The 27471-nt window shown below is 43.5% G+C and overlaps 1 protein-coding gene across 1 annotated transcript in view; it reads right to left on the bottom strand.

Annotated features, from left to right (window-relative positions):
* The window catches only part of KCNH8 (potassium voltage-gated channel subfamily H member 8), a 495092-nt gene that overhangs the window by 66472 nt on the left and 401149 nt on the right, over positions 1–27471 (bottom strand). The window contains exons 9-11 of the mRNA XM_088834824.1: positions 26727–26926; positions 25627–25876; positions 18591–18805 (exon numbers count right to left, since the gene is read on the bottom strand). Coding sequence (XP_088690950.1) covers positions 18591–18805; positions 25627–25876; positions 26727–26926 — 665 coding nt within the window. The remainder of the gene's footprint in view (positions 1–18590; positions 18806–25626; positions 25877–26726; positions 26927–27471) is intronic.

Here is a 27471-nt window from a genome sequence, read left to right as displayed (position 1 = left end):
GCAGGGTCTTCACCACTAGCGCCACCTGGGAAGCCCTCCTGCCAGCAGGTGTGCTGCTAAATAAATTTCAGTTGACAAGAGAAATTTAACCCGGATCAGATACAGTTTGACCATTGGATGGAATCTTTTGAAGCATATTTGGAACACATGCTTTCATGTGGTTGATGGGAGATTTACCCCAAAGTGAACTTATTTGTGCAAAAAGCATATTCTAACGCACTTTGGTCTATAAGATAGGCATTTTAGTTCTGTGAGTAAATTTTCTGGCCCCTTCCTCTTTAAACCACTTGTAATGGATGACATCACCGACTCGATGGACATGAGTCTGAGTGAACTCCGGGAGTTGGTGATGGACAGGGAGGCCTGGCGTGCTGTGATTCATGGGGTCACAGAGAGTCGGACACGACTGAGCTACTGAACTGAACTGAACTGAATCCAAAGAAAGACTGAGTTTCATCAGCCGGTACATTAGGCCCCTTCCAGTTGTAACTCTATTACTTTGTGGATATGGAAACGTGTCTATATACAAAGGAATGAATCAAATTCCAATAAGGATTCATCAAGCACGTACTTTGTGCCAGCAATTTCATGAGGAAAAGGATTCAGAGATGAATAAAATGAAGTTACTGCTCTCAAGGAAGTTATGTGTATACAATTGAGCTCTCCACTTACAACTTTGTTGAATTCTTATGATTCATTTTTCAAAAACCCTCATTAAAGTATAACCTACAGAAAAATGTGCACAAATCAAAAGCATTACTGCTTGACAAATTATCAGAAAGTTCTGCGATTCAGTTTTTACTTATATTTTTGGCATGCGAAGCTCATTTCCCATGGAAACCTATTTCCTGTGAATGCTCCATTAGCCTACAGTACAGCTGGCATTCAGGGCTCAGAGAACTGAGGGACAGGGCAGTCCCTGTCCCTCCAACTTTGCTTTGCTGGATAAACTGATGCTAAGTTTCAATTGGATTTTGGAGTCAAGTGGTTTGGGGCTGAAAATGTAGTTCTTGATTAGATTCCCTTGTATAATTGCTGAGGGATGCTGGACCAGGTTTTCACCTAAGTGAAGTGAAAGTCGCTCAGTCGTGTCTGACTCTGTGAGCCCATGACTATACAGTCCATGGAATTCTCCACGCCAGAATACTGGAGTGGGTAGCCTTTCCCTTCTCCAGGGGGTCTTCCCAACCCAGGGATCAAACCCAGGTCTCCCACATTGAAGGCAGATTCTTTACCAGCTGAGCTAAAAGAGAAGCCCAAGAATACTGGAGTGGGTAGCCTATCCCTTCTCCAGGGGATCTTCCTGACCCAGGAATCGAACTGGGGTCTCCTGCTTTGCAGGCAGATTCTTTACCATCTGAGCTATGATCTTATCTTTAACTACTCTTTGTGTCTAGTATATGAACTTAACAACCTATCTCCATGATTGCTGTGGAAATAAAAATGTTAATGTCCGGAAAGTGCTTTGCATATGATTTGGTTCATTGGAGCCATGATACCATCAGCAGAATCAGCAGAATCTTCAGTTCACAGAGCCTTTGTCAGGAGGGCAGGCCTCTGTTATCCCGTCTACGGATCAGGGCTATGCGGATTGAAGGATGCAAGCTCTGGACTCGGAAGACTTAAACAGGCACTGAGAATGCGGTGTGGAATGGAGACCTGAGTCCCTCCTAGTAGGGCAGGATTGAGAACCCCCGGTGGATGGAACCTGGACAGTTTGTCTTTCCCAAAGGAGTGCATGCAAGTTGAGTTCTGCTGGTGTCGGTGTGCATGCGTGTACACTTGCAGATCTGATTCCTTTTATTTCAGGCTGAACATCTGCTGTTCCCTGCGGGGTGGAAGTAACCAGGGAGGTAGAGAATGAAAGACCTGGGTTTTTTTTTTTGCTCTTGTTTATGGGATGGCAGGTGGCCTTTTCATCTTCTGACTTCCCCAACTCAGCTAACCCCCATCTTCCCACAAGGAGCTTAAACATCTAACTGCTCGCTCTTCAACTTGCAAACACAAGCTGAACCCCCAGATGTCACAGAAATGTGGCTGAGCTCTTCCCAGGGTGTGCCTCATGCTATCTGATTGACAAAAGGCTACACAGGAGAATCCGGAGGAGATGAAGCAGGGGCCCATTCAGAGAGGTTTAAAGCTTTTCGTGTGTTCTTTAAGTGCTTTTCTCTTTAATATATATTTAAATGAAATTCGGCTTCTAAGAAAATGTTACTGAGATATGATTGTACAACCCATAGTGACATAATGACCTGCAGTTGGCTTCATTTGTCTGACTGCCTCTGACCACCCCCCTCCCCTTTTCTGGATCTTGTCTCTTATTTCAAGTCTTCAGCCCACGGGGTTGTCATGGAAACCACTGTGGTTCTACCATGGTGCGATCTCTCTGCATCCTTGACCACCCCCTCCCCTCACCACACACACACACACACACACACATATGCACACACACACACACTCACACACACATGCACACAGACTCATACACATACACACACATACATACACACACATGCATGCACACCTGCACACACATGCACACACATGCACACACTGATAAAACCTGAGTGGGCACTTGACATAAGCAAATCATTCCATCTTTCCACAGGAATATAGAATCAGCTAAGAGTCTAGCTTAATCTATTGCCCCCTCGAATTGAGAAGCTGCTACTGTCACCACTTACTGCATTTGGAGAAGGAAAGGAAGATGGCAAATCCCCTGAAAGAAAGAAGAATGGAGAGAAAAGGAAAAGGAAGAAATGGGGAGGAAATAGAATAAGAAATGGAGTTTGAGAGCCTGGTAATAAGAACCCTGACATCCAGGTGTGCATATGTTATAGTGAAAGAGAAGTCGCTCAGTCGTGTCCGACTCTGTGACCCCATGGACAGAGGAGCCTATCAGGCAAGAATACTGGAGAGGGTTGCCATTTCCTTCTCCAGAAATTTCCGCTTTTACAGAGGAGACAGAGAGACAGGTAAGTCTTGTGTTTGATTCTGTCAGAAAACTATAATCCTTACAATAAATCTGACTTTAGTGCTTTACTTGAGTTGGAATTTTGGGGTTTTTTTAATATAGTCAAAACCAATGGAAATTCATTTCTCACAGTTCTGGAGGCTGGGCTGGAAGTCCCAAAGAAAGGCAATGGCAAGGAATGCTCAGACTACCACACAGTTGCACTCATCTCACACTCTACCAAAGTCATGCTCAAAATTCTCCAAGCCAGGCTTCAACAGTACTTGAACCATGAACTTCCAGATGTTCAAGCTGGTTTTAGAAAAGGCAGAGGAACCAGAGATCAAATTGCCAACATCTGCTGGAAGAAGCACAAGCTGGAATCAAGATTGCTGGAAGAAATATCAATAACCTCAGATATGCAGATGACACCACCCTTATGGAAGAAAGTGAAGAGGAACTAAAGAGCCTCTTGATGAAAGTGAAAGAGGAGAGTGAAAAAGGTGGCCTAAATCTCAATATTTTGAAAACTAAGATCATGGCATCTGGTCCCATCACTTCATGGCAAATAGATGGGGAAACAGTGACAGATTTAATTTTTTTGGGCTTCAAAATCATTGCAGATGGTGACTGCAGCCATGAAATTAAAAGAGACTTGCTCCTTGGAAGAAAAGTTATGACCAACCTAGATAGCATACTAAAAAGCAGAGACATTACTTTGCCAACAAAGGTCCATCTAATCAAAGCTACGGCTTTTCCAGTAGTCATGTATGGATGTGAGAGTTGGACTGTGAAGAAAGCTGAGCGCTGAAGAATTGATGCTTTTGAACTGTGGTGTTGGAGAAGACTCTTGAGAGTCCCTTGGACTGCAAGCAGATCCAACCAGTCAATACTAAAGGAAATCAGTCCTAAATATTCATTGGAAGGACTGATGCTGAAGCTCCAATACTTTGGCCACCTGATGTAAAGAACTGACTCACTGGAAAATACCCGGATGCTGGGAAAGATTGAGGGCAGGAGGAGAAGGGGACGACAGAGGATGAGATGGCTGGATGGCATCACCGACTCGATAGACATGAGTTTGAGTAAACTCCGGGGTTGGTAATGGACAGGGAAGCCTGGTGTGCTGTGGTCCATGGGGTTGCAAAGAGTTGGATACGACTAGCGACTGAACTGACTGAACTGATGCTAACCTCTTTCTTTTGCTTTAAAGATTTTGGAGGTTATAAAGCCATCATCTCTCTGAGGCTAGAGCCCAAGCAGAAGAAACAAAGCTTCAGGGCTAGAGGGGAGTGTGTACCTAGAGCCCTGGGGAGTCCAGTCCTCCTTAAGATCGACGTTTTACTCCCATTGTGCATTTTCAGTATAAAACAAAATACTGTGAATCATTGGGTCAAAACCTGTTGGGCGCTACAGATACAAGACTGCCCACAGTGGAGGGCGTGAAGCTGCAGGCACAGCACCCACTAAGAGGCGGAGAGGACCCTAGGGGGACCGTGCTGCAGCCCGAGCAAACAGGGTGGGGTCCACACGGAAGAAACGCCGCAGCAGCTCCACTTCCTCAGTGCCACGAGCCCGACGGCAGTGGCGGCCCCGAGGATGCCGACCGAAGCTTCAGCCCTTCCTTCAAGGCAGTGTGCTTGCAACACCTTCATTTTTGCTTTTGGACATTGTGAAAATATGGTAACACATTTATAGAAGACTTGAAAAATAAGAACAGAGGGACATATAGTTCCACTGTACATTACAGTTATTTTTTAAGTAGACAAACTATGATTTTTAGTTGGAGTTTCCGTATCAAAGTGTCACAAAGTGACAGAATGAATAAACAGAAAAGTAGAAGCGTATGGTTGATCTGAAAAGCACTATGAACCAGTTCAGCATGATTAAGATTTATACAATTTTCACACAATAGCAGGGTACAAATTCTGTTCATGTTCCCATAGACTATAAACCAGGAGATACTGGAACATATCCAGGGACATAAAACAAGGTGCAAAAATTTCATGGTCCAAAAGTATTGAAATCATACAGCATCTGTTCTCTTATCACTGTGGAATTATGTTAGAAATCAACATCAAAAGATAATTTAAAATAACCCACATATTTTGAAGTGCAGTCTCTTTACCAAAAAAGACCTTTGACTTAGCCATTGACAGTCTCAATCAAGTTAACAATAATGCAAAGTAATTAGCCTCCAATTAAAATAAATAAATTAAATAAAAGGACTGAGAAAACATGGAGGGTGATTGCAAAGAAGAAACCACTTAAGTGAGAGATTATACCAGAGACACTTAAAAAGCCCCAAGCTCCACGTGTTTGGGAATTAAATGATGACTGTCTATCTAAGAAGCCATAACAAGGAAAATTAGAAAATACTTCAAACAGAATAAAAATGAAAAGAGAATTTATCAGAATTTGTTGCATACAGCTAATGCTGCTGAATGCAACTAAATACAATGAGTTTGCCACACCTTGAGTGTTTTAGAAAGTAACATATACACAGGATGCACAAAATATTTCCAGACCATTATGTGCTGAGCTTTCCCCAGCATATCTGACACTGTCGCAAGCATCATAAAAATGTAGGACGGGTACACAGTTCACCGCAAGATACTTCTATGAAGGGTTTTGCTCCCTAAGGGAGAGTATTTTAAAACACAGGACCGGCAAGATTCTTGTTCAGCCTGCGGCGACAAGAAAAGCTGACACGGTAAAATGCCATGTGAGCCCTTCAATGTGCAGTTTTCTAAGAACAATGATCTCAGAAAGGTGCGGAATTAATTATGTTATCTTATTAATTGAGACTGCACTAGCCATGCACACCTACACATAGGCCCTCTGGAAGAGCTAAGTGTCTGGGAGTAAGATATGATTTTAAATTTATTACTATTGAGTAAATCATTTTCAAGAAAATTGCTTCCAAGCAGCCCCATCTTATTTCAGACTGAAATGGGACTAAATTTAAACCAAGTCCCTCCTTTGGAAATAACTCTCTTTTCAGTTTAATCTTGAAATAAATTGTAATATAGGAAGCAAGAGATATTGGCAAATCACAGACTACACTTGAAAGACCCATTCAGGCTTGTCTTTTATCTAAGTGAAAAAGTAAGGAGTTGAACCTCATTATCAGTTCAGTTCAGTTCAGTCGCTCAGTCGAGTCCGACTCTTTGCGACCCCATGAATCACAGCATGCCAGGCCTCCCTGTCCATCACCAACTCCCGGAGTTCACTCAAACTCATGTCCACAGAGTCGGTGATGCCATCCAGCCATCTCATTCTCTGTCGTCCCCGTCTCCTCCCGCCCCAAATCCTTCCTAGCATCAGACTCTTTTCCAGTGAGTCAACTCTTTGCATGAGGTGGCCAAAGTATTGGAGTTTCAGCTTTAGCATCATTCCTTCCAATGAACACCCAGGATTGATCTCCTCTAGAATGGACTGGTTGGATCTCCTTGCAGTCCAAGGGACTCTCAAGAGTCTTCTCCAGCACCACAGTTCAAAAGCATCAATTCTTTGCTGATCAGCTTTCTTCACAGTCCAACTCTCACATCCATACATGACCACGGGAAAAACCATAGCCTTGACTAGACGGACCTTGGTTGGCAAAGGAATGTCTCTGCTTTTTAATATGCTATCTAGGTTGGTCATAAATTTCCTTCCAAGGAGTAAATGTCTTAATTTCCTGGCTGCAATCAGCATCTGCAGTGATTTTGGAGCCCAAAAAATATAAAGTCTGACACTGTTTCCCCATCTATTGGCCATGAAGTGATGGGACCAGATGCCATGATCTTTGTTTTCTGAATGTTGAGCTTCAAGCCAAACTTTTCACTCTCCTCTTTCACTTTCATCAAAAGGCCTTTGAGTTCCTCTTCACTTTCTGCCATAAGGGTGGTGTCATCTGCATATCTGAGGTTATTGATATTTCTCCTGGCAATCTTGATTCCAGCTTGTGCTTCCTCCAGCCCAGCGTTCCTCATGATGTACTCTGCATATAAGTTAAATAAGCAGGGTGACAATATACAACCTTGACGTACTCCTTTTCCTATTTGGAACCAGTCTGTTGTTCCATGTCCAGTTCTAACTGTTGCTTCCTGACCTGCATACAGGTTTCTCAAGAGGCAGGTCAGGTGGTCTGGGATTCCCATCTCTTTCGGAATGTTCCACAGTTTATTGTGATCCACACAGTCAAAGGCTTTGGCATAGTCAATGAAGCAGAAATAGATGTTTTTCTGGAACTCTCTTGCTTTCTCCATGATCCAGCGGATGTTGGCAATTTGATCTCTGGTGCCTCTGCCTTTTCTAAAACCTGCTTGAACATCTGGGAGTTCACGGTTCACATATTGCTGAAGGCTGGCTTGGAGAATTTTGAGCATGACTTTACTAGCGTGTGAGATGAGTGCAATTGTGCGGTAGTTTGAGCATTCTTTGGCATTGCCTTTCTTTGGGATTGGAATGAAGACTGACCTTTTCCAGTCCTGTGGCCACTGCTGAGTTTTCCAAATTTGCTGGCATATTGAATGCAGCACTTTCACAGCATCATCTTTCAAGATTTGAAATAGCTCAACTGGAATTCCATCACCTCCACTAGCTTTGTTCGTCGTGATGCTCTCTAAGGCCCACTTGAGTTCACATTCCAGGATGTCTGGTTCCAGGTGAGTGATCACGCTATTGTGATTATCTTCGTCGTGAAGCTTTTTTTTTGTACAGTTCTTCTGTGTATTCTTGCCACTCTTCTTAATATCTTCTGCTTCTGTTAGGTCCATACCATTTCTGTCCTTTAATGAGCCCATCTTTGCATGAAATGTTCCCTTTCTTAGGGGAAGTGAAAAAAATCTGTTTTGCAATTTAGTAGTTCTTTCAAATCCTACTACTGGTACTGTCTTTGGTTTTGTTACTTCTAAGACACATAATTATAAATTTCCATATCTTCATTTACTGGCTATATAGGCTGCTGTCTTCAGGAATTTATTCATTTTATCAATTCATTTCACATAGGTTCCAGGTTTTAAATTGAATTTCTGACAATTACTAATTCAGGTATTAAATATATATTAAATATTGATTCTGCATTCTGCTCTGATTCAGGCACTGAAGATATACATAGAAAAAGACAAAGCCTTCATAGGCATTTGGGCAGGAGAAAGTGACAATGAACAAGAAAACACAAAGGCTTGTTAAAGGCTTTGAAAAAGATAAATACGGTGAAGTGGCAGGATAACTGGGAGAGGGCAGCTCCAGGGCAGACGTCAGGTAAGGGCAGAGGAGCGATAGTGCATAAGGAAAAGACAGTCACGCAAAGGCCCTGAAGCATGAGAGGCAAGAGGAAACCCGGCGCACGTAAGGAAACGAAAGCAAGCCCGATTGTTGGAGTGCGATGCCGGACACTAGATGACATCGGACGTAGGGCTTCCCTGGTGGCTCAGTGGTAGAGTCCACCTGCCAAGGCAGGATGCACAGGTTTGATCCCTGATCTGGGAAGATCCCGTGTGCCGCAGAGCCATTGAGCCTGTATCACGGCAACTACCGAGCCTGTGCCCGAGGGCCCAGTGCCTGCATGCCCTGGAGTCTGTGCTTTGCAACAAGAGAAGCTGCCATGAGAACGTGCTCCAAACTAGAGTGTAGCCCCAATCTCTGCAGGTACAGAAAAGCCTGCGCAGAAACAGAGACCCAGCACTGCCAGAAATAAAAGAAATAAAAACTGTAAAAGGTACCAGATGTAATGCTGGACACAAGAGACATCAGATGCATGAGACAAGTTTGAGAGACAGGCAGGAGTTGGAAGGCAGAGAATCTTGAAAGTCACGGTAAGAAAGTCTGGATTTTACTAACAGTTTGTGAGGGCCCACTGAAATACTTTAAGCAACTGAATGACATGATCCAATTTATATTTTGAAAGGGTTTCTCCCACAGACTTGAGGAAAGAGGCTGGTAAGGGTTTAAGAGTAGAGATAAGGACAAGGGCAAGGAGTCTGCACCGGGGACGCTCCTGCATGCTATACCACTTCGTCAAGATACAGAAAAAAATTCTACATGTGTTTAGGATAAAAACTCTACAAAAAATAGACACATAGGGAATGTGAGCGTCCCAGGTGGCGCTAGTGGTAAAGAACCCACCTGCCAATCTAGGAGATGTAAGAAATGTGAGTTCCATCCCTGGACTGTGAAGAACCCCTGGAGGAGGGCAGGGCACCCGACTCCAGTACTCTTGCCTGGAGAATTGCATGGACAAAGGAGCCTAGTGGGCTACAGTTCATGGGGTCGCAAAGAGTCACACAAATGAAGCGACTTAGCATGCACGCACCCTCAACATCATAAAGTCCATATGTGACAAATCCACAGCTTACACCACACTCTGGTGAAAAGCTGAAAGGTTTCCTTCGAAACTAAGGAACAAGACAAGAATGCCCGCTCTCACCTCTTTTATTCAGCATAGTCTTGAAGTCCTAGCTATGGCAGTCAGACAAGAAAAAGAAAGAATTCATCCAAATTAAAGAAGTATAACTGTCACTATTTCTAGGTAGCATATACTATATATAGAACTGTCCCCCAAAAGCTGTTAGAACTAATAAATAAGTAAAGTAGCAAGATACAAAATTAATAGACAGAAATCTATTGCATTTCTATACACTAATAACCAGAAATAAAGAAAACAATCCCATTTATACTTGAAACCAAGAAAGCAAAATACTTAGGGGTAAATTTAACCAAGGAGGTAAAAGACTTGTGTTCTGAAAACTGTAAGACATCGAGGAAAGAAAGATGACATGAATAAGTGGAAAATTATATTTGCTCAAGGATTGACGGGGGCTTCCCTGGAGCTCAGTGGTAAAGAGTCCACCCACCAGTGCAGGAGACGCAGGCTTGATCCCTGGGTCGGGAAGATCTCCTGGAGAAGGAAATGGCAACCCACTCCAGTATTCTTGCCTGGAAGATCTCTGACAGAGGAGCCTGGTGGGCTACAGTCCATGGGGTTGCAAAACAGTCAGATGCGACTTCGCAACTAAAGAACAACGATAACATGGACTTGAAGAATCAATGTCATTAAAAGGGTCACACTACATAAGGCAATCTGCAGATTCAACGCAATCCCTATCAGAACATCAGTGACGTTTTCCACAAAACTAGCATAAAAAAGTCCTAAAATTTTCTTGGAACCACAGAAAGTCTCTAATAACCAAAGCAATTTTGAGAAAGAGGAACAAAGCTGAAGAACAACGCTCCCAGACCCGAAATTATGCTGCTGCTGCTAAGTCACTTCAGTCGTGTCCGACTCTGTGTGACCCCATGACGGAAGCCCACCAGGCTCCCCCGTCCCTGGGATTCTCCAAGCAAGAACACTGGAGTGGGTTGCCATTTGGACCTATTAATCAAAGAGCACGGTACTGGCACAGAAGCAGACATAAAGCTCAGTGGAACAGAACAGAGGGCCAGAGGTCAGCCCACACGTATATGGTCAATTAACCTTTGACAAAGGAGGAAGGATTATTCAACACGGAAAATGTCTCTTCAAAAAATGGTACTGGGCCAAGTGGACAGCTACAAGCAAAAGAATGAAGTCAGATCACTTTTTTATACCTTACTCAAAAATGGACTAAAGATTTAATTGTAAGACCTAAAACTCCTGGAAGAAAACAGGCAGGAACTTCTTTGACATTGATCTCAGCAGTATTTTTTTTTGGCTATGTCTCCTCAGGTAAAGGAAACACAAGCAAAAGTAAACAAATGGGACTGTATTGTCCTAAGAAGCTTTTACGTGGGGAGGAGACTATCAACAAAACCAAAAGACAACCATTGAACGGGAGAAGGTATTTGCAAATTATATATCCAAGAAAGGGTTGATACAAAAATATAGAAGGAATTCATATAACTCAATATCAAAAACCCAAACATCCCAATTAAAAAATGGGCAGAAGACCTAACATAGTTTTCCAAAGAAGACAGGCAGAAGGCCGACAGGCACGTGAAAAAGATGCTCCAATAACGATCACTGGGGAAATGACTGCCAGCTCACACCTGTAAGACGCCTGTCATGAAGGCAGACAATAAACGGCAGGTGTTGGCGAGGCTGCGGAGAAGAGGGAGCCCTCAGGTGCTGTTGGCGGAGATCAAATGTGAACATGGCCACTGAAGAAAACAGTGTGGAAGCTCCTCAGAGCTTAAACTAGAAACACCGTGTGCGCTCAGCTGCGAATGATCCAGCAATTCTGAGTGCTTATCTGAAGAAAAGGAAAACGCCTATACGAGGAGAGAACTGCGCCCCCATAATCACCGCAGCACTGCTCACTGCAACCAAGAACGGGACTCCGAGGTGTCCGTCGCCACGAGAAGGCGTAAAGGGGTGTGGCATGCTGCACGGTGGAGCATTACTCAGCCAGAAAGACGATGAAATCCCAGCACCCGCGGGGGCGGCCCTGGAGAGTGCTTCACTACGGGAATGAGTCAGGCGGGAAAGCACGTCCTGTTTGAATTCACTTATAGGTAGAATCGAAAAGACAAAACAAAGAAACAGAAGAGAATAAAGCAGAAACGAACCAGTGGTTGCCAGAGGGGAGTAAAGCAGGTGAGAGGGGTTAAGAGGGAAAAACTTCTGGCTATGTGAAAAAAGAAAAAAACTTCTGGCCACAAAATAAATCATGGGGGTATATCGTTACACTTATTGACATACAGCCAATAATATTGCAACAACTTAGTATGGTGCTGGATGGTTTATTGTAGTGATCATTTTACAAGATCTAAAAATATTGAATCACTATGCTGAACATCTTAATTTAATATTGTTTGTTAATTATAATTCAATTTAAAGAAAAAGAGTAGATGCAGGGAGAACCATTGCATCACTCTTCTTCGGTCATGGTCAGGGAGAAATGTCTCAGCGTGTAACTTCCCTCCCATACACCACCTACAGGCGGGCGAGAGCAAGTTGACTCTTCATTAGTATGAAACTTCATATTTAATTGTGTTTAACACACGGGTGTTATCTAATGTATGTGACCACTCTGGGAAGCTTTCCATTAACTGTGTCTATAAATGTGCTTGTTTCACTCGAGCGTCACGATTCTGGAGTGTGCAGTTTTGTAGCTACACTGTTAATGCATGGTGTGTGGTGTGTAGAGTGTATTGCTCAGGGGTTGGAGTATTGTGATGAATCAACCCACCGTAAACTACCCACATAGCATCGAAGACATCAAAAGTGGAGAGAACTGTTAAAAGTGGGTGCTCCTCGAGGCTCCCTTGTCTCTGTTCAGGAATCTTCTCTAAACTTCGGGGTAACCTCTTGTGCTGCCATTTCCAGGACCTTCACCCAGAGGCCACTGACCCTCAGGATCCTAGGGAACTCTCTCTCCTCTTACTAAAGAGAGGGGAAGACTGAAGGAGGAGACTTTATTTTTTATGCTGATCAGATTATATGAAATAATGGTAAACTGAGGGGAAAAATGGAGTAACCAACACACTTAAAAGGTAATAAGCTTCCCATCAAAAAAAAGGTCAGAAGACCTAAATAAACATGTCTCCAAAGAAGACACACCAATGGTCAATAGGCACACAAAAAGAGGCTCAATATTACTAATTATTAGAGAAATGCAAATCAAAACGACAATGAGGTATCACCTCACAACAATCAGAATGATCATCAAGAAAAACTGCCATCAATAAATGGCAGAGAGGGTGTGGAGAAACGGGAACCCTCCTACACTGCTGGCGTGGCTGTAAATTGGCGCAGCCACTGTACAGAAGAGAAAGGAGGTTCCTTAAAAACTAAACATAGAGTCACCGTAAGATCCAGCAGCCCTACTCCTCAGCATGTATCTGGAAAAGATGAAAACTCTAACTCAAAAATATACATGCACTTCTGTGTTCACAGCAGCACTATATACAATCGCTGAGATTTGGGAGCAACCTAAACGTCCATCAGCAGATGATGAATAAAAGAGCTGTGGTGTCTACAAACAACGGGCACTACTCAGCCATAAAAACGAATAAAGAAACGCCATTTGCAGCAACGTGGATGAACCTGGAGGTTATCACATGACATCACTTACATGTGCGATCTAAAAAAGTGAACGTGTTTACAAAACAGACACACACACAGAGACAGAAAACAAGGTATGGAGACCAAAGGGAAAGGAAAGTGGGGAGGGGTAAGTTAGGAGCCTGTGGTGTCTATAAACAACGGGTACTACTCAGCCATAAAAACGAATAAAGAAACGCCATTTGCAGCAACGTGGATGAACCTGGAGGTTATCACATGACATCGCTTACATGTGCGATCTAAAAAAGTGAACGTGTTTACAAAACAGACACACACACAGAGACAGAAAACAAGGTATGGAGACCAAAGGGAAAGGAAAGTGGGGAGGGGTAAGTTAGGAGCCTGTGGTGTCTATAAACAACGGGCACTACTCAGCCATAAAAACAAATAAAGCAGCGCCATTGGCAGCAACGTGGCTGAACCTGGAGGTTATCACATGACATCGCTTACATGTGCAATCTAAAAAAGTGAACGTGTTTACAAAACAGACACACACACAGAGACAGAAAACAAGGTATGGAGACCAAAGGGAAAGGAAAGTGGGGAGGGGTAAGTTAGGAGCCTGGGGTTAACAAACACACCGTCCTAGATATAGAATAAGCAAATAACAAGGACCTGCTAGAGAACCACTCCAGAGTTCTTGCCTGGAGAATCCCAGGGACGGGGGAGCCTGGTGGGCTTCCGTCTATGGGGTCACACAGAGTCGGACACGACTGAAGTGACTTAGCAGCAGCAGCAGCAGCAGCTAGAGAACCAGGGAAACACACTCAGTATCACAGGATACCCTACACTGGGAAAGAACCCGAAAAAGAGCACATTCAAATGTAAAGCCAAATCACAGCTGCACTGTGATTGCTGTACGTCCAAAACGTTGTAAGTCAACTACACTTCAATTACTGCTGCTGCTGCTAAGTCACTTCAGTCGTGACCGACTCTGTGCCACCCCATAGACGGCAGCCTACCAGGCTCCCCCATCCCTGGGATTCTCCAGGCAAGAACATGGGAGTGGGTTGCCATTTCCCTCTGCAATGCATGGAAGTGAAAAGTGAAAGTGAAGTCACTCAGTCGTGTCTGACTCTTCGCGACCCCATGAACTGCAGCCTGCAAGGCTTCTCCATCCATGGGATTTTCCAGGCAAGAGTACTGGAGTGGGTTGACAGTGCTTACTCCGATACTTCAATTAAAAAAATGGCAAAAAATTTCAGGACCTCCCTGGCAATCCAATGGTTAGAAATCCATGCTTCCACTGCAGGGGGCATGGGTTTGATCCCTGGTTGGACAACTAAGATCCCCGTATACCATATGGCACAGCCAAAATAAATTAAAAAAACACTGAGTTTCATCGAGTAACCCTTGCTAAGGTAAAACAGGCAATGCCGTTTGTTGTTCCACAGACACACCAGCAGGTCAAAGTCCATTATGTTCACACCCAGAAGATATCTACATGCAGCCATGTCAATATCTGATCTTCCGTGTGTGAGCACTACTAATTTTGGAGAACTTATTTTAGATACTCTTCAGTCATTATTTATCTCAAAACTTTAATGTTAAGGCAAACTAAATTTCACAACCAACAACAGATGAGTCTGTGCTAAAATCAGTTTTATAGGGTTTACCATGAGAAGTTGGAAGCAAATTTCTGATAATCTCCATAGACAGAAATAGCTAAATTAATCTATGCCATTGGGAGATATAAATATATATCAGGAGGTATAAATAAAGGCAAACATATAAAATACCCTGAGTGCATAAAATGTGTAATTAGCATGAGGTCAGACAGTACTAGCTGCGTTTACACAAACTCAGAACATATTTTATACATTTTAGTTGACTGGATGAGCTGCCACTCTAAAATTACACAATTTATCAGAGTTCTAGATTCATAGCTCATTGTGACATGCATACCTTTTGACTATCTCTTAAAATGCCTTCTTTGTTTTTATTTCAAATGGGTTGATGATCAGTCTACTCTTTATCTAGATATTCTGGTAATGCTCTCTGTCACCTGATGGTTTATAAGCACTTGTGAGAGAAGGTATATCCAGAAGGCAAAATCAGAGAGACACCAATCAAAGAGAGAGTTAAAACGCATCAGACACAGTGGGGAATCCGGGGGCAGAGGAAGAAGACAGGAGAGCAGGGCGAGCAGAAATAAGGGATGCACAGTGCGGCAGAGGGGCCGTAGGAGCTTTAAGGGCAAGGACAGAGTGAACTTTTATTGACACTGCTTGCATCTCCATGATGCAAATGTTCCTCCTTCTAGAATCCGTAGACCAAACTTTCACAAAGGATTCAACCCACCGGAAACTCTGTGTGATTACATATTTTTGGTTGTGTGGGTGTGGAAATTAAGGCGAGGGGCTGGGTCCACCGTGGTCTGACACCAGAGCAGTTGCAGCCATGACCACAGGTAACTGGCCCCATACCCCGCCAAAGCCACAGTATCTTTAGAAATAGCACAAGATTCTACATATATGCATCCATGGGAAAGAGACAGAGGGAGGGGATATACGTATACATACAGCAGAAACTAATACAACATTGTAAGCCAATTATACCCCAATTAAAAACAATAGCACAAGACTATGTTTAGTCTGTTAGACTATTTTTAATCTCCCCCAGAGTATAAAATTATTGGTAAGTATGGTCCAAATCTACTTAGCCTTTAGAAGGCATAGCAACCCAGGATCTTGGTGGTTTTGTCCGACTAAGTCACGTCGGACTCTTTGCGACTCCATGGACTGCAGCCCACCAGGCTCCTCTTCCAGGGGATTCCCCAGGCAGGAATAGTGGAGTGGGTTGCACGCCCTCCTCCAGGGGCTCTTAGAACCCACGTCTCCTGCATTGCAGGTGGATTCTTTACCAACTGAGCTACCAGAATCTTGAATATAGTGTCAATGTAAATTGTCAGTGATGCAAGATGAGGAACCATAAAAAATAAAGATTTCAGAGCTCCAGTTCCATTTGCCCTTAAAAATGTAGCTCAGAGGGGGTCCTCTGTATAGAAGCATAAGTTTTTGTTTCAGCCATAGTGAAATAGCTAATATTGAACTAAAAATACTTATAAAGCTGGACAAAACACATAAAATAACTGTTTAAAAGCAATGGAGAACAACCAACTCAGGTCAGACTTGAAGGGCTATGACCCCTGAGAAAATGGAAGTCCATCAGTATGTAGGCTAGAATCCTGGAGTGGGGAGCCTTTCCCTTCTCCTGGGGAACTTCCCACCCCAGGGATTGAACCCAGGTCTCCCACATTGCAGGCAGATTCTTTACCAGCCAAGCCACCAGGGAAGCCCTGAGGGTCATGTTTATCTAAGTTTTCCTGAGGGAACCTATTGCTTCGCTGTGAGGCAGAAGAGAAAGGAGAAGTCTTCCTGGAGGAGAGCGAGCCACGTGTCCCAGAACTCCCGGGATCTGAGGAGTGACTCTCAGAGGGGAGGCCCCCAGGGGTCAGCCAGCTCCTCACTTAGGGGCTTGGGGCACGCTCCAAGGAGCCTGGGGATGCGGTTCCCTCGTGAAGCTCAGGCGGCGCAGGTGGGAGGTCAAGGCGTGTCAAACTGGAGGAGCTTAGGGGAACACCCAGGGATTTTAGCAGAGATTCTGAAACAAGTCTTATGGGTAAGAGCTGTACCACCAGGGTCGGGGCAAAATTGAAGCAGATCAACCTAACAAAGCCAGGAGGAACTGCAGACAGGGCTGAAAGCGGTTTGTTGGGCTCTCTCTGCCTGTCCCAGGAAACCACAGCCCTGTTAGAAGGAAAATGACACGAACGCTTTTTTCAAGGGTGGCTCTGTGGTGAAGAGTCTGCCTGCAGTGCAGGAGACCCGGGTTCGACTTCTGGGTCAGGAAGATGCCCTGCAGAAGGAAATGGCTGCCCACTCCAGTATTCTTGCCTGGGAAATCCCATGGAAGGAGGAGCCTGGCGGGCTACAGTCCATGGGGTGTCAAAGAGTCGGACACGACTGAGCGACTTTACTTTTTTCATAAACAACATCTACATTGAGGCAAAGTCATGATATCTGTTTGAAAAATAGTAGGGGAAGGGGATGGAACGTGACCTCAAAAACAAAAAAAATAAACCCCCAAAAGAAATAACAGATAAAGAAAACAGTCTCATTGGCCATTCAGACACTGGAGGCCTAAAATCACTGTGAAGGTTGTTTTAGCAAAGACAAAAAGAGGATTAAAAAATGGATCAAAGGTAAGACTCTTTAAAAGTAATTGAATGAAAGAAAACTTGGGGTTGAGAGCCAATATTTTTCTTTTGTCCATGTTGAGAACATGTTGGCTATTTCTTTGCTAGTGGTGAAGAGCCTGACGGCCAATGCAGGAGACCCGGGTTCAATCCTTGGGTCAGGAAGATCCCCTGGAAGAGGATGTATATATGTGGGTTGCTATATAACTCATGGCAACCCACTCCAGTATTCTTACCTGGAAATTCCCAGGGACAGAGGAGCCTGTGAGTGATCATACACGTTACTTAACCATTCTGCATCTGTTTTCTGTCCTGTAAAACCTGACTGACAGTTAGTTTCAACAGTGGCTTTCGGCACTAAATACAACGCTTTACACCGACAGAGTCCTTAATACAACAAGTTTTGGAATAAATACTTCTAAGTATTTGCCACCATCCATGGAGATGCACACATTCAAAACTGGTAATCCTGAACTTCAGAAAGGGGTACCATCTATGTTCTGTCTGTCATTTGATATCCTCAACCAAGAGGAAGTCATGCGACTTGAATTCCCCTTTTACCGACAATTTGGAGAACGCTGATGACGATGTCCCCACAATACGGGTTAGTCAAAACAAGAGCCTCTCTTCCTAAACCCTTAGGAAAACAATCAAGTGTAGCAAGTGTCTGAGGCAGAGCTCAAGGCAGCAGATGAAGGCGTCTGCGGATACAGAGCGATGTGCCTACATGCTCTGGCCTGCCTTCCAGCAATCATTCCTATTAAGTCATTTGTCTCTGACACAGTTAATGAAGTCATGTTCATGAGCAGCTTAATCTCAGGACACAGTTTGGGACATATTTTGACAGGAAAGCTGTTTGTATAAACTGAAACATGTAGCAAATATATAATTTCATAAAATGTTCATTATGCTTCCAGGGTGATAATCTTTGGTTTGAATCCTTTCATACATATTTACTCATTTTAAGATAGACTGTTTTGAGTCATGGTTAACAAATAAAAAGATATTCTTTAGGAAAATGCACATCAAGCCAGTGGAGTAGGGAATACACACGCACACAGCAAACTCTGAACCATATACCCTATCCAGAAATCTTTAAGTTCAGGAGAAGTCACACTTCTCTAGCTAAATATTATATGTCCCTGACATTCATCCTGGTTATAAGCAAATGAAAATAAGAAAAAAATTAAGAGAAATCCTCCATAAATCCTACTTTTCTAAAATGTTGATAATATGCTCCCAGTTTGACTCCTGGCTGCTTGCCTAATTGCTCAGTTAGTGACTGAACAGTCCCACCTTATCTGCTCAGAGACTTTTTGAAGTGAGGTCAGAACATGTTCTTTGCTGTTATAAATGATCTCCAGGCCCCGTGTGTTTGGGTCTCAGCGGTAATTAGAAGGGAGACTTACATCACTCTCGTGACCTTCTCGAAGGTTGTATGTGAGGTCATGCTGAATGTCTTCCACAAATTTGTGAGCGTATTCTGGGTAAAGGTCCAGCACTTCAAAGAGTCCTTTGAGGATGATACACTGGAGATCACAGTAGGTTAGCGCCTTCACATCTGCGTTGGTCTTGATCACTTGGTCCTTAATTGATAGATTGGCTCCAATTAAATCCCCTTTCCCTTGAAACAGTGAGAAAAGAGACAGGTTGCTTGAAAGACGTCATTTGATTTACAGGCTTCATTTCTCTGAAATTACGCTCAAAGGGAAGAGCAACCTTTATCTGGGGCAGGGTTTCTCAGCTTGGGCAGGGCTGAGATTTGGGGCCCCATCATTCTGCGCTGGTGAAGTGGGGCGTTGGGTACAGGGTGGAATGTTTAGCGGCATCTCACATCACCCACCCCCAAAGATAACAACCCAAAATATCTGCAGATATTGCCAAATGTCCCTTGGCAATTGAGAAAACTTGTCTCAAGAATAAAGCCTAGGAGACCGGGAGTTACAGAAATTGTAGGTCACACATGGGCTCACGTCAGGTGCCCCACAGGATTCGGTAAATGACTTTAGACAAAGCAGTTGACATTTTTGGTCACATCTTCTTTAACTATTTGAAGGAAATAACAACGGCTCAGTTTTTCTGAGTAAAAATGCTTCGGGATCTTGAAGTAAGACCATCAAGAGGTATATTAATCATGCTGATTCTAGTACTTTGGACAACAATGTAAGCATCATCATCTGCTTTCTAAACACTCAAGTTGTTTTATTTATCTCTGAACACGTCTGCAAGACAGGGGGCGGGTGTGGAGGAGAGTCAAGAGGCAAAGGCAACTCCTGGGCATTGTGGACGGTGAGATCTACCACATAAAAATGCGAAACACAGGTCACAGTTTTAATGCTCTGTGACAGTGTGAAAATCCCATTTTCTCCATCCAAAAAAAAAAGTGAACAAATAAAAACTATGAGCCCTCCCACTGCGGGGAGAAGGTCTGACACCACTTGGTTCACTCTCTCTCCCCCCCGGTGCCAGCATCTCTCATATTTGTCTGCAACACCTCTGCCCGTCGGTTTTAAACTGGAAACTAGCTTACCTCCTTGAGTTTGCTGATTAGATAATATTGGACAATTTCTCTGAATCTTTAAATCTTGAACTTGATTTGAATCAGTCTAACCTAGCAGGAAGGTGAGCATAATTGTATGTGCTGGCAAAGAGCTGATTACAGCATCAGTTTTATTTTAGACAGAACCATTAATGCACTCAGCGTCCATGTGAGAAATCAAAAATAAAATCCATTCAGTTCTCAGACAAACTTAGGTTAAAAGCTGAGGTGATATGACCAGGTTCATAAAGAACACCAGCCTTGGACTCAAGACTACAGCTCAGGAGTTTCTGCTTCATCTTTGTCCTCAAACATTGTCATGCCTGCACTTTATTTTTTCCAAATGGTCACTTTGTTCCATTTTGTAGGGAACCAACAACCAATAATTTGCCAGCCAAAACCCACCAAGCAAATAACATCTTTGGAATGTTGTAGGACAAACTGTCCCATCCATTTTTCATTCAATTAATTTTTAAACTTCTAAATGTTTATTTTTTTATTTTGCTCAGAATTTCTGGAAGCAGTTTCTGGCATGCAGCAGGCTTCAATAAAATTCTGTTTTATTGAACTTGACAGTAAAAAGAGATGCGCCAACTTATCCTTGAATATCTGAGCCATTCATAAGTATTTGTGGCAGACCAAAAACTCAAATGATTGAATTGTTTCTAGCTATTATATTTTTAAAACCTTGAAATTGAGCCTATTTGGCAGAAGAAAAAAGACTAAACTCTATATTTATAGACACTAAGAGAATAAACAGCCACGTGGTACCGAAGAATTTATCACCAATACTAACTTGGCAATTTCTTTTTTCTTGCGTGTTTTGTTAGAAATATAAATTACTGCTCAAAAAGTCAAAGCTGGGTGCTGATGTAAAATGTAAATATAGCCAGGTCAGACTGAATACAGCAGATTTTCAAGTTTTGTATGCTGCTTAGTCCAGTTCATGACCGACTCTTTGTGACCCTGTGACTGCAGCCCGCCAGGCTCCTGTGTCCATGGGAGTCTCCAGGCAAGAAGACTGGAGTGGGTTGCATGCCCTCCTCCAGGGGATCTTCCCCACCCAGGGATCAAACCCGGGTCTCCTACACTGCAGGCAGATTCTTTACTGCTGAGCCACCAGGGAAGCCCCAAGTTTTGTATACCTGAGGAGAATTTACCTTGACGCACCATGCTGCCATGGTGAGAATTCACATTTTCTATTTGTGTTTGGGAAAACTTTAGGGTCATCCTACTCTGGTACCATGAGTGGCCACAGAACGGTGATTTCAGCCACAAAGTCCCCAGCATCTTGCAAACTTGGCATCCTAGAATTCTGGATTTTCATTTATTCAGTGAATACTTATAGATCACTGACATGTGTGCCAGGCCTTGTGTGGAGACGGATTTTCACCCTCACTAATTTTACAACTTTGTGGATTACTCACTAACTAGATTTAGAGCGCAGACCTAAGTTTCCTGATTACTCTGGGTTTCACTATCCTTATTTCTAAAGGAAGGGAAGGTTTTTGTGATCCCTGACAGTCTGTTGGGGCTTCCCTGGTAGCTCAGTTAGTAAAGAATCCACCTGCAATGCAGGAGACCCCAGTTCAATTCCTGGGTTGGGAAGTTCCCCTGGAGAAGAGATAGCTTACCCACTCCAGTATTCTTGGGCTTCCCTGGTGGCTCAGATGGTAAAGAATCCACCTGCAATGTGGGAGACCTGGGTTTGATCCCCGGGTCTGGAAGATCCCCTGAGCGGGGCATGGCAACCCACTCCAGTATTCTTGCCTGGAGAATCCTCATGGACAGTGGAGCCTCATGGGCTGCAGTCCATGGGGTCGCAAAGAGTCGGGCACGCCTGTGTGACTGAGCACAGCACAGCAGCACAGTGTCTATTACTCAGAATTCTGTTTCCGATATTTACTAATCAGTTATCTTTCCACTGGGAAAAAAAAACAACAAAGTTGATGGGAGGCATCTGCAAACCTTCCTGGTTAGAGCTATAACTTATGTTTAATTATAGTTAGGGAGACCAATGCCATCTGTGAGCAGTGCATTTACTGGAGTTTGTTGTCTTCTTTTAAATCACAGTGAAGACCTTGGTGGGAAAACACAGTTACTGGGACATGAAATGAAGGTGTACAGGCAAACAAATTCTATCCCTGTAACAAATCCCTGCCTCTCCGTCAACTGCATCGGATTAAGAAATGCCTTCAAGAATTGATTGGACAATGGAATTGCTTGAATAAATTTTGGCTTGACAGGTGCTTGGTGATAGGTTTCCCTTATGATATTATGTATTAATTCATTTTGTTGGCAGAGTGAACATGTTTTAAATAGCTATATTTAAGCAATGTGCTAAAGTTTATCACAGTCAATATTGATTTATATTGGCCAATAAGACAATATTACCATAGGGAAAGTAAAATAGTTGATCTCCTTTGAGATAATGTTAACCACAGAGGGAAAATATTAATAATTTAATATGTTTGTTTGGGCTTGGTCCCAATACCACATAGGCATGTTTAGAAGGGCCATGTGGATTTAAATCACTTTTGAGAGGTACAGGGTACCAGCAAAGATGTGAAATGTTAAGTATGGGAAGCTTAAGTTATGGAGGAAATCAGGGCCAGAGGCACAAGGCAATGGCTTAATCTTTAGCTGTTAGTATGGTCATCAGGATTCCCTAGTGGCTCAGATGGTAAAGAGTCTGCCTGCAGTGCAGGAGACCTGAGTTCGATCCCTGGGTGGGGAAGATCCCCGGAGAAGGAAATGGCAACCTACTCCAGTATTCTTGCCTGGAAAATTTCATGGATGGAGGAGCCTGGCAGGTTACAGTCCATGGGGTCACAAAGAGTGGGACATAACTGAGCGACTTCACGTTCACTTTCTTTCAGAAGCTTTTTTGAAAGAAGGAAATCCGATGGAATTGTGTATTAAAAACAATAGTATTTACACAGAAGCTGTCAAATTTGTACCTACTGTGATGTAATGTCAGGGATAATGCCCTCATATTCCATTCCTGGAGTTGTTGTTAGTTACCAAATTTAAACATTCACCACAATTATGGAAAAACCCATAATATACATATATATACATCTGAAAATGCTGGATCAATTTCCTTATATGTATATCAAACCATAAGTTGCTAGGAAAATAACTTATTTTTATTTTGATTAATGTTTCCAGGATTAGAGTTGCTTTACACTGTTGTGCTGGCTTCAGGCGGACAGTGGTGAATCACTTACACATGCTCCTATACCCACTCTTGTTTGGATTTCCTCCCCACGTGCATCACTGCAGAGCACCGAGTAGTTTCCTGAGCTGTACAGCGGATCCTCGCCAGGTATCTACTTTATGCATGGCAGTGTGTACACGTCCCTCTCAGGCTCCCGACTCAGCCTGCTTCCCTTTCCCCCGGTAACCGTTAAGTTTGCTTTCTACGTGGGTGTCTCTGTTTTGGAAGTAAGGTCATCTGTACCAGGTTTTTTTTTTTTTTAAGACTCCCCATATAAATGATATCTAGGATATTTATTTCTTTGTCTGACTTCTTTCACTCAGTATGACAAAGTCTGAGTCCATCCATGTTGATGCAAATGGCATTAAATGCCCTTTTAAAAGCAGACTGTGTCAACAGGCAGGCTACAAAACTTACAGCGGTACTGGGGAAACCCACAGACAAATATTTTATGATTGGAGGTTATTGAAGCAAATTTTCAAAGGATTCTCACTGTTAATTTTGAATAAAAAATGATGGAATGATTGGTTTTTAACTTCACCGAGTTGATAAATGGGCACGAAAGAGTGTTAAATTCTCCTCTTGAAAAACACACATACATAGACACTCATCCTCACACTGATAAGAAGCTGGCCACGCTGAGGCCAGCTAATTGCTATTTTATTTAGTCGCTCTTCCATGCCTTTCTATTAAGGAGAAAACCATGGACTCCCCAGCAGTCCAGTGGTTGAGGCTCCACCCTCCAGGGCAGGAGGTGCCAGTTCCATCCCCCGTCAAGGAGTGAAGATCCCACATGTCTTGTGGCCAAAAAGCCAAAACATGAAAGAGAAGCAATATTGTAACAAATTCAATAAAGATTTTTTTTAATGGTCCACATCAAAAATAAAAAAGGAGAAAAATATAAGGGGGTAAATCAAGAGTTGAATCCAAACTGTGAAAGGCAAGCCCCACCTCTCCTCTGATTAGAGGTCAACGGAAGCCATGGGGAAGCAGTGGGAAGCACGTCAGTGTTTCAGCCCTGTTGCCGCTGCTGCTGCCTCCATCTCTGCACCTCTAACTGGGATCATCCCAGCAAGCCAGCAGGGCTGCGAGACTGGAATCGGACAGTGGACACACGACACTCTGCTCACATCAGTGAAGCAATCAGTATTAGTTCTCTTCCAAAACAGAACCCATCCTGAAGCTTATAGCTAAAATCAACTGACTGCATACTTACAGTGGCCATACAGAACAAAAGGCATATGTGTTCTCTATGTTTAAGACATAGAGAATAGACTTCCGGACACGGGGAGAGGGGAGGGGGTGAGATGTGAGGAGAGATGTGAGGAGTAACATGGAAACTCACAATACCACGTGTAAAATAGACAGCCGGTGGGAATTTGCTGTAGGTCTCAGGAAACTCAAACAGGGGCTCTGTATCAATCCAGAGGGGTGGGGTTGGGTGGGGAGGGAGATGGGAGGGGGGTTAAAGAGGAGGGGATGTACGTATACCTGTGGCTGATTCATGTTGAGGTTTGACAGAAAACAGCAAAATTCTGTAAAGCAATTAGCTTTCAATTAAAAAATAAATTAATTTTTAAAAGGGCATTGTTTAGAGGGGAAAAGTGCACTGGATAGAGCGTCTGAAGACCTATGTTAGCTTTGACCTTAGGGAAAAAACATACCTCTCATCTGCCTCTTTGTGTTAGGAAAACTTAATGAAGGTCCCACATGTGAAAATATTTTGTAAAGGGTTAAGATGTCCACAAAATTAGGTTCTTGAATATGGAAATTAAAAAAAATTAAAAATGCTGCATTAGCCACTTTTAATTAACATAAATTCTAAATTGGTTTTCTGCACTGGTTTTCAAAATTGTTTACCTGATTCATTCATAGGCCCTCAAGAAATATGAGTTGAAAAAATAAACAAATGAAAATGATGTTTCAAAGAGGTGCACATAAAATTGTGTCAATAGATAGGAACTTTTCTACATTAACCCTGCATGTCGTCTGTTGTCAGCTGACCTTTACATTTCAATAAACACTGATTGCATCTTAATAGTTGGAGTCAACTTTGTGATATAAAATCTTCCCAAACTGTCCTGTAAGTTTTCTTTGAGGGAGGAAAATTAGCCTATTATCACCTTGACAGTATTGCATTAATGATTGCTGCTGCTGCTGCTGCTGCTAAGTCACTTCAGTCGTCTCCGACTCTGTGTGACCCCATAGACGGCTCTGTGCTATTTCTAGCACAGATAAAACAGTTTTCAATGTTCTTCTCTGAATGGATTCTCCACAAAAATGCAGGAACACTCTTAAAACAGCAGCTATTTCACCAAGAGGCAGTGTACGTCATCGTTCATAACCTGGCTTTAGGAATCAAACAGAACTGTGTTCATTCTCTTGCCATGTTATTTGGGAGAAATTAAGTTAACTATTATTTACTCACTAGTAAAATGGGGACAATATTTATTAAAAATGACTTTTTCGTAAGAGTCAAAATAGGTGTGCATATAACAGCACAGTGCAAACTCAATATATGTATATATTCATATATAAGCAAATGTGCATAACTCACTAATAATAACTTGGCAGATTAAACTCATGTCCTGAATCGACATACTCATCCCTCATTTTCCTTCTCTCAGTCACAAGTTCTCCCCCCTTTTCATCTCCTTAATTCATGGAGCTTTTCAAGAAGACCTACCGAGAATGGCCAGCACTGTGCTGTCTTTAAGAACCTCCATGGAGCCCGAGCACACAAAGTAGATGGCCTGCAGAGCGTCCCCCTGGCGCAGCAGGTACTCCCCAGGGGCGCAGAAGGAGGTTTTAATGTGCAGAGACAGCGACCGCAGGCAGCCCCGGCTGGCACACTCGAACAGGGACAGCTGCAGGATCTCCTTGTTCAGGTGCATGGTGATGTCGGAACGGAGCTCGTCTGGAAAGTCCTTCAAAAGCTGCCAGAGAAGATGAAAGAAGGAATCAAGCTGGGGGGAGTCCTGTGTAGCTGACTGGCTGTAAGACCACAGGGACCTTTCCCCACTGTTTGACCAGTGAGAGGACAGAAGAGGAAACTACATGTACGAATAATCCCAGATTTCTGTGACTGTGACCCTGGCTGTGTGCTCCTGAATAATCAGCTATTAATAAGTCTGGAGAAAGACAATCAATCAATAAAAGACTCTAGAATGAAACATATTGTTTCTTGTGGCCTGCTTCTCAAAAAGACACTTAAGTCGGGACAGAAGAGATGGAGTTTAGGCCCTCTAGAGTTTCCTTGGCTGTCCTGATCGATCAGCTGAAGAAAGGAAAAACCAAATAAGCATTTAAAAATATTGATGACTGGCTTTGTTGACAGGTTGATGGGATGGTTGCTTGACTTATAGGATACCGACAGTAATGGTCCAGGGTGTTTCTGGAAGTCCAAACATAACAAGTTTGCATTTTTTTACATTGTAGGTTTTAAACGTAAACATTAGATTGATTAATCTAATAGTCCATGATTATACCATTCAACTGTCATAAGAATTGGTTCCTTCAAAGAGGGTCAGGGAGAATGAAAATATGTCTACCTGACTGACTGAAGTGGTAAACTTCTGTAAAACACTGGCCAATCCACAGTGACATCATGGAACGTAAGCAAGACCAGACCAAAGAACCCTGTGGGGTCATGAGAGGTTGGACGTAGAGAGATGAAGAAGTTGGTAGGTGTGTGCTTCGCTTCTTAGACCTGCACTAAAGCACCTGCTTTTACCTTAGAATATGTGCTCTCTGCCTGAAAACGCCAACAGGAGAAATCCACATTACCTCATTGGAATCTATTCCATTGTTGACTGACCAGGTTGTCTGGAAATACTCCAGCATCCTTTGCTTGAGCTGCTGGGGCAGGTGATGGACGCGGATGAAGTCCTTCAGATCCTTGGTTCTGGTGTGATAGAGGGACCATCTGGAGTACATCCTCTGGATGATGGCCGTCACGTTTCCGAACACCAGGGCGTGCATCAGGGCTGCGGAGACAGCGCCGCACGTCACGGGGGGCGGGTCCACACGTCACGAGGGGCGGGTCCACACGTCACGCGGAACGGGTCCACACGTCACAGGAGGCGGGTTCACACGTCACGGGGGCGGGGTCCACACGTCACGGGGGGTGGGGTCCACACGTCACGCGGAGTGGGCTCACACGTCACGGGGACGGGTCCACACGTCACGGGGGGCGGGGTCCACACGTCACGGGGGGCGGGGTCCACACGTCACGGGGGATGAGGCTGCCTCCTCACCTACAAGCATGCAGGCTATAGATCCAGATCAGTGGAGCATGCCTGCGTGGTCACTGTGTCACAGCTACTTTTTCAAGTGAAAATCATAGCATTTTATTAAGATAAAGGCTGTAAGTTGAAGCTGATTTAGCTAGATCAGTTCAGTTCAGTTCAGTCGCTCAGTCGTGTCCGACTCTCCTCGACTCCATGAATCACAGCACGCCAGGCCTCCCTGTCCATCACCAACTCCCTGTCATCTCAAACTCATGTCCACAGAGTCGGTGATGCCATCCAGC

This window comes from Moschus berezovskii, chromosome 1 (genome assembly GCF_049115385.1).
Source record: "Moschus berezovskii isolate FMDL1 chromosome 1, NW_MosBer_1.0, whole genome shotgun sequence".
NCBI classification, from domain to species: domain Eukaryota; kingdom Metazoa; phylum Chordata; class Mammalia; order Artiodactyla; family Moschidae; genus Moschus; species Moschus berezovskii.
The sequence above is the reverse complement of the archived record's forward strand: the minus strand, read 5'-3'. Positions and strand labels throughout refer to the sequence as shown.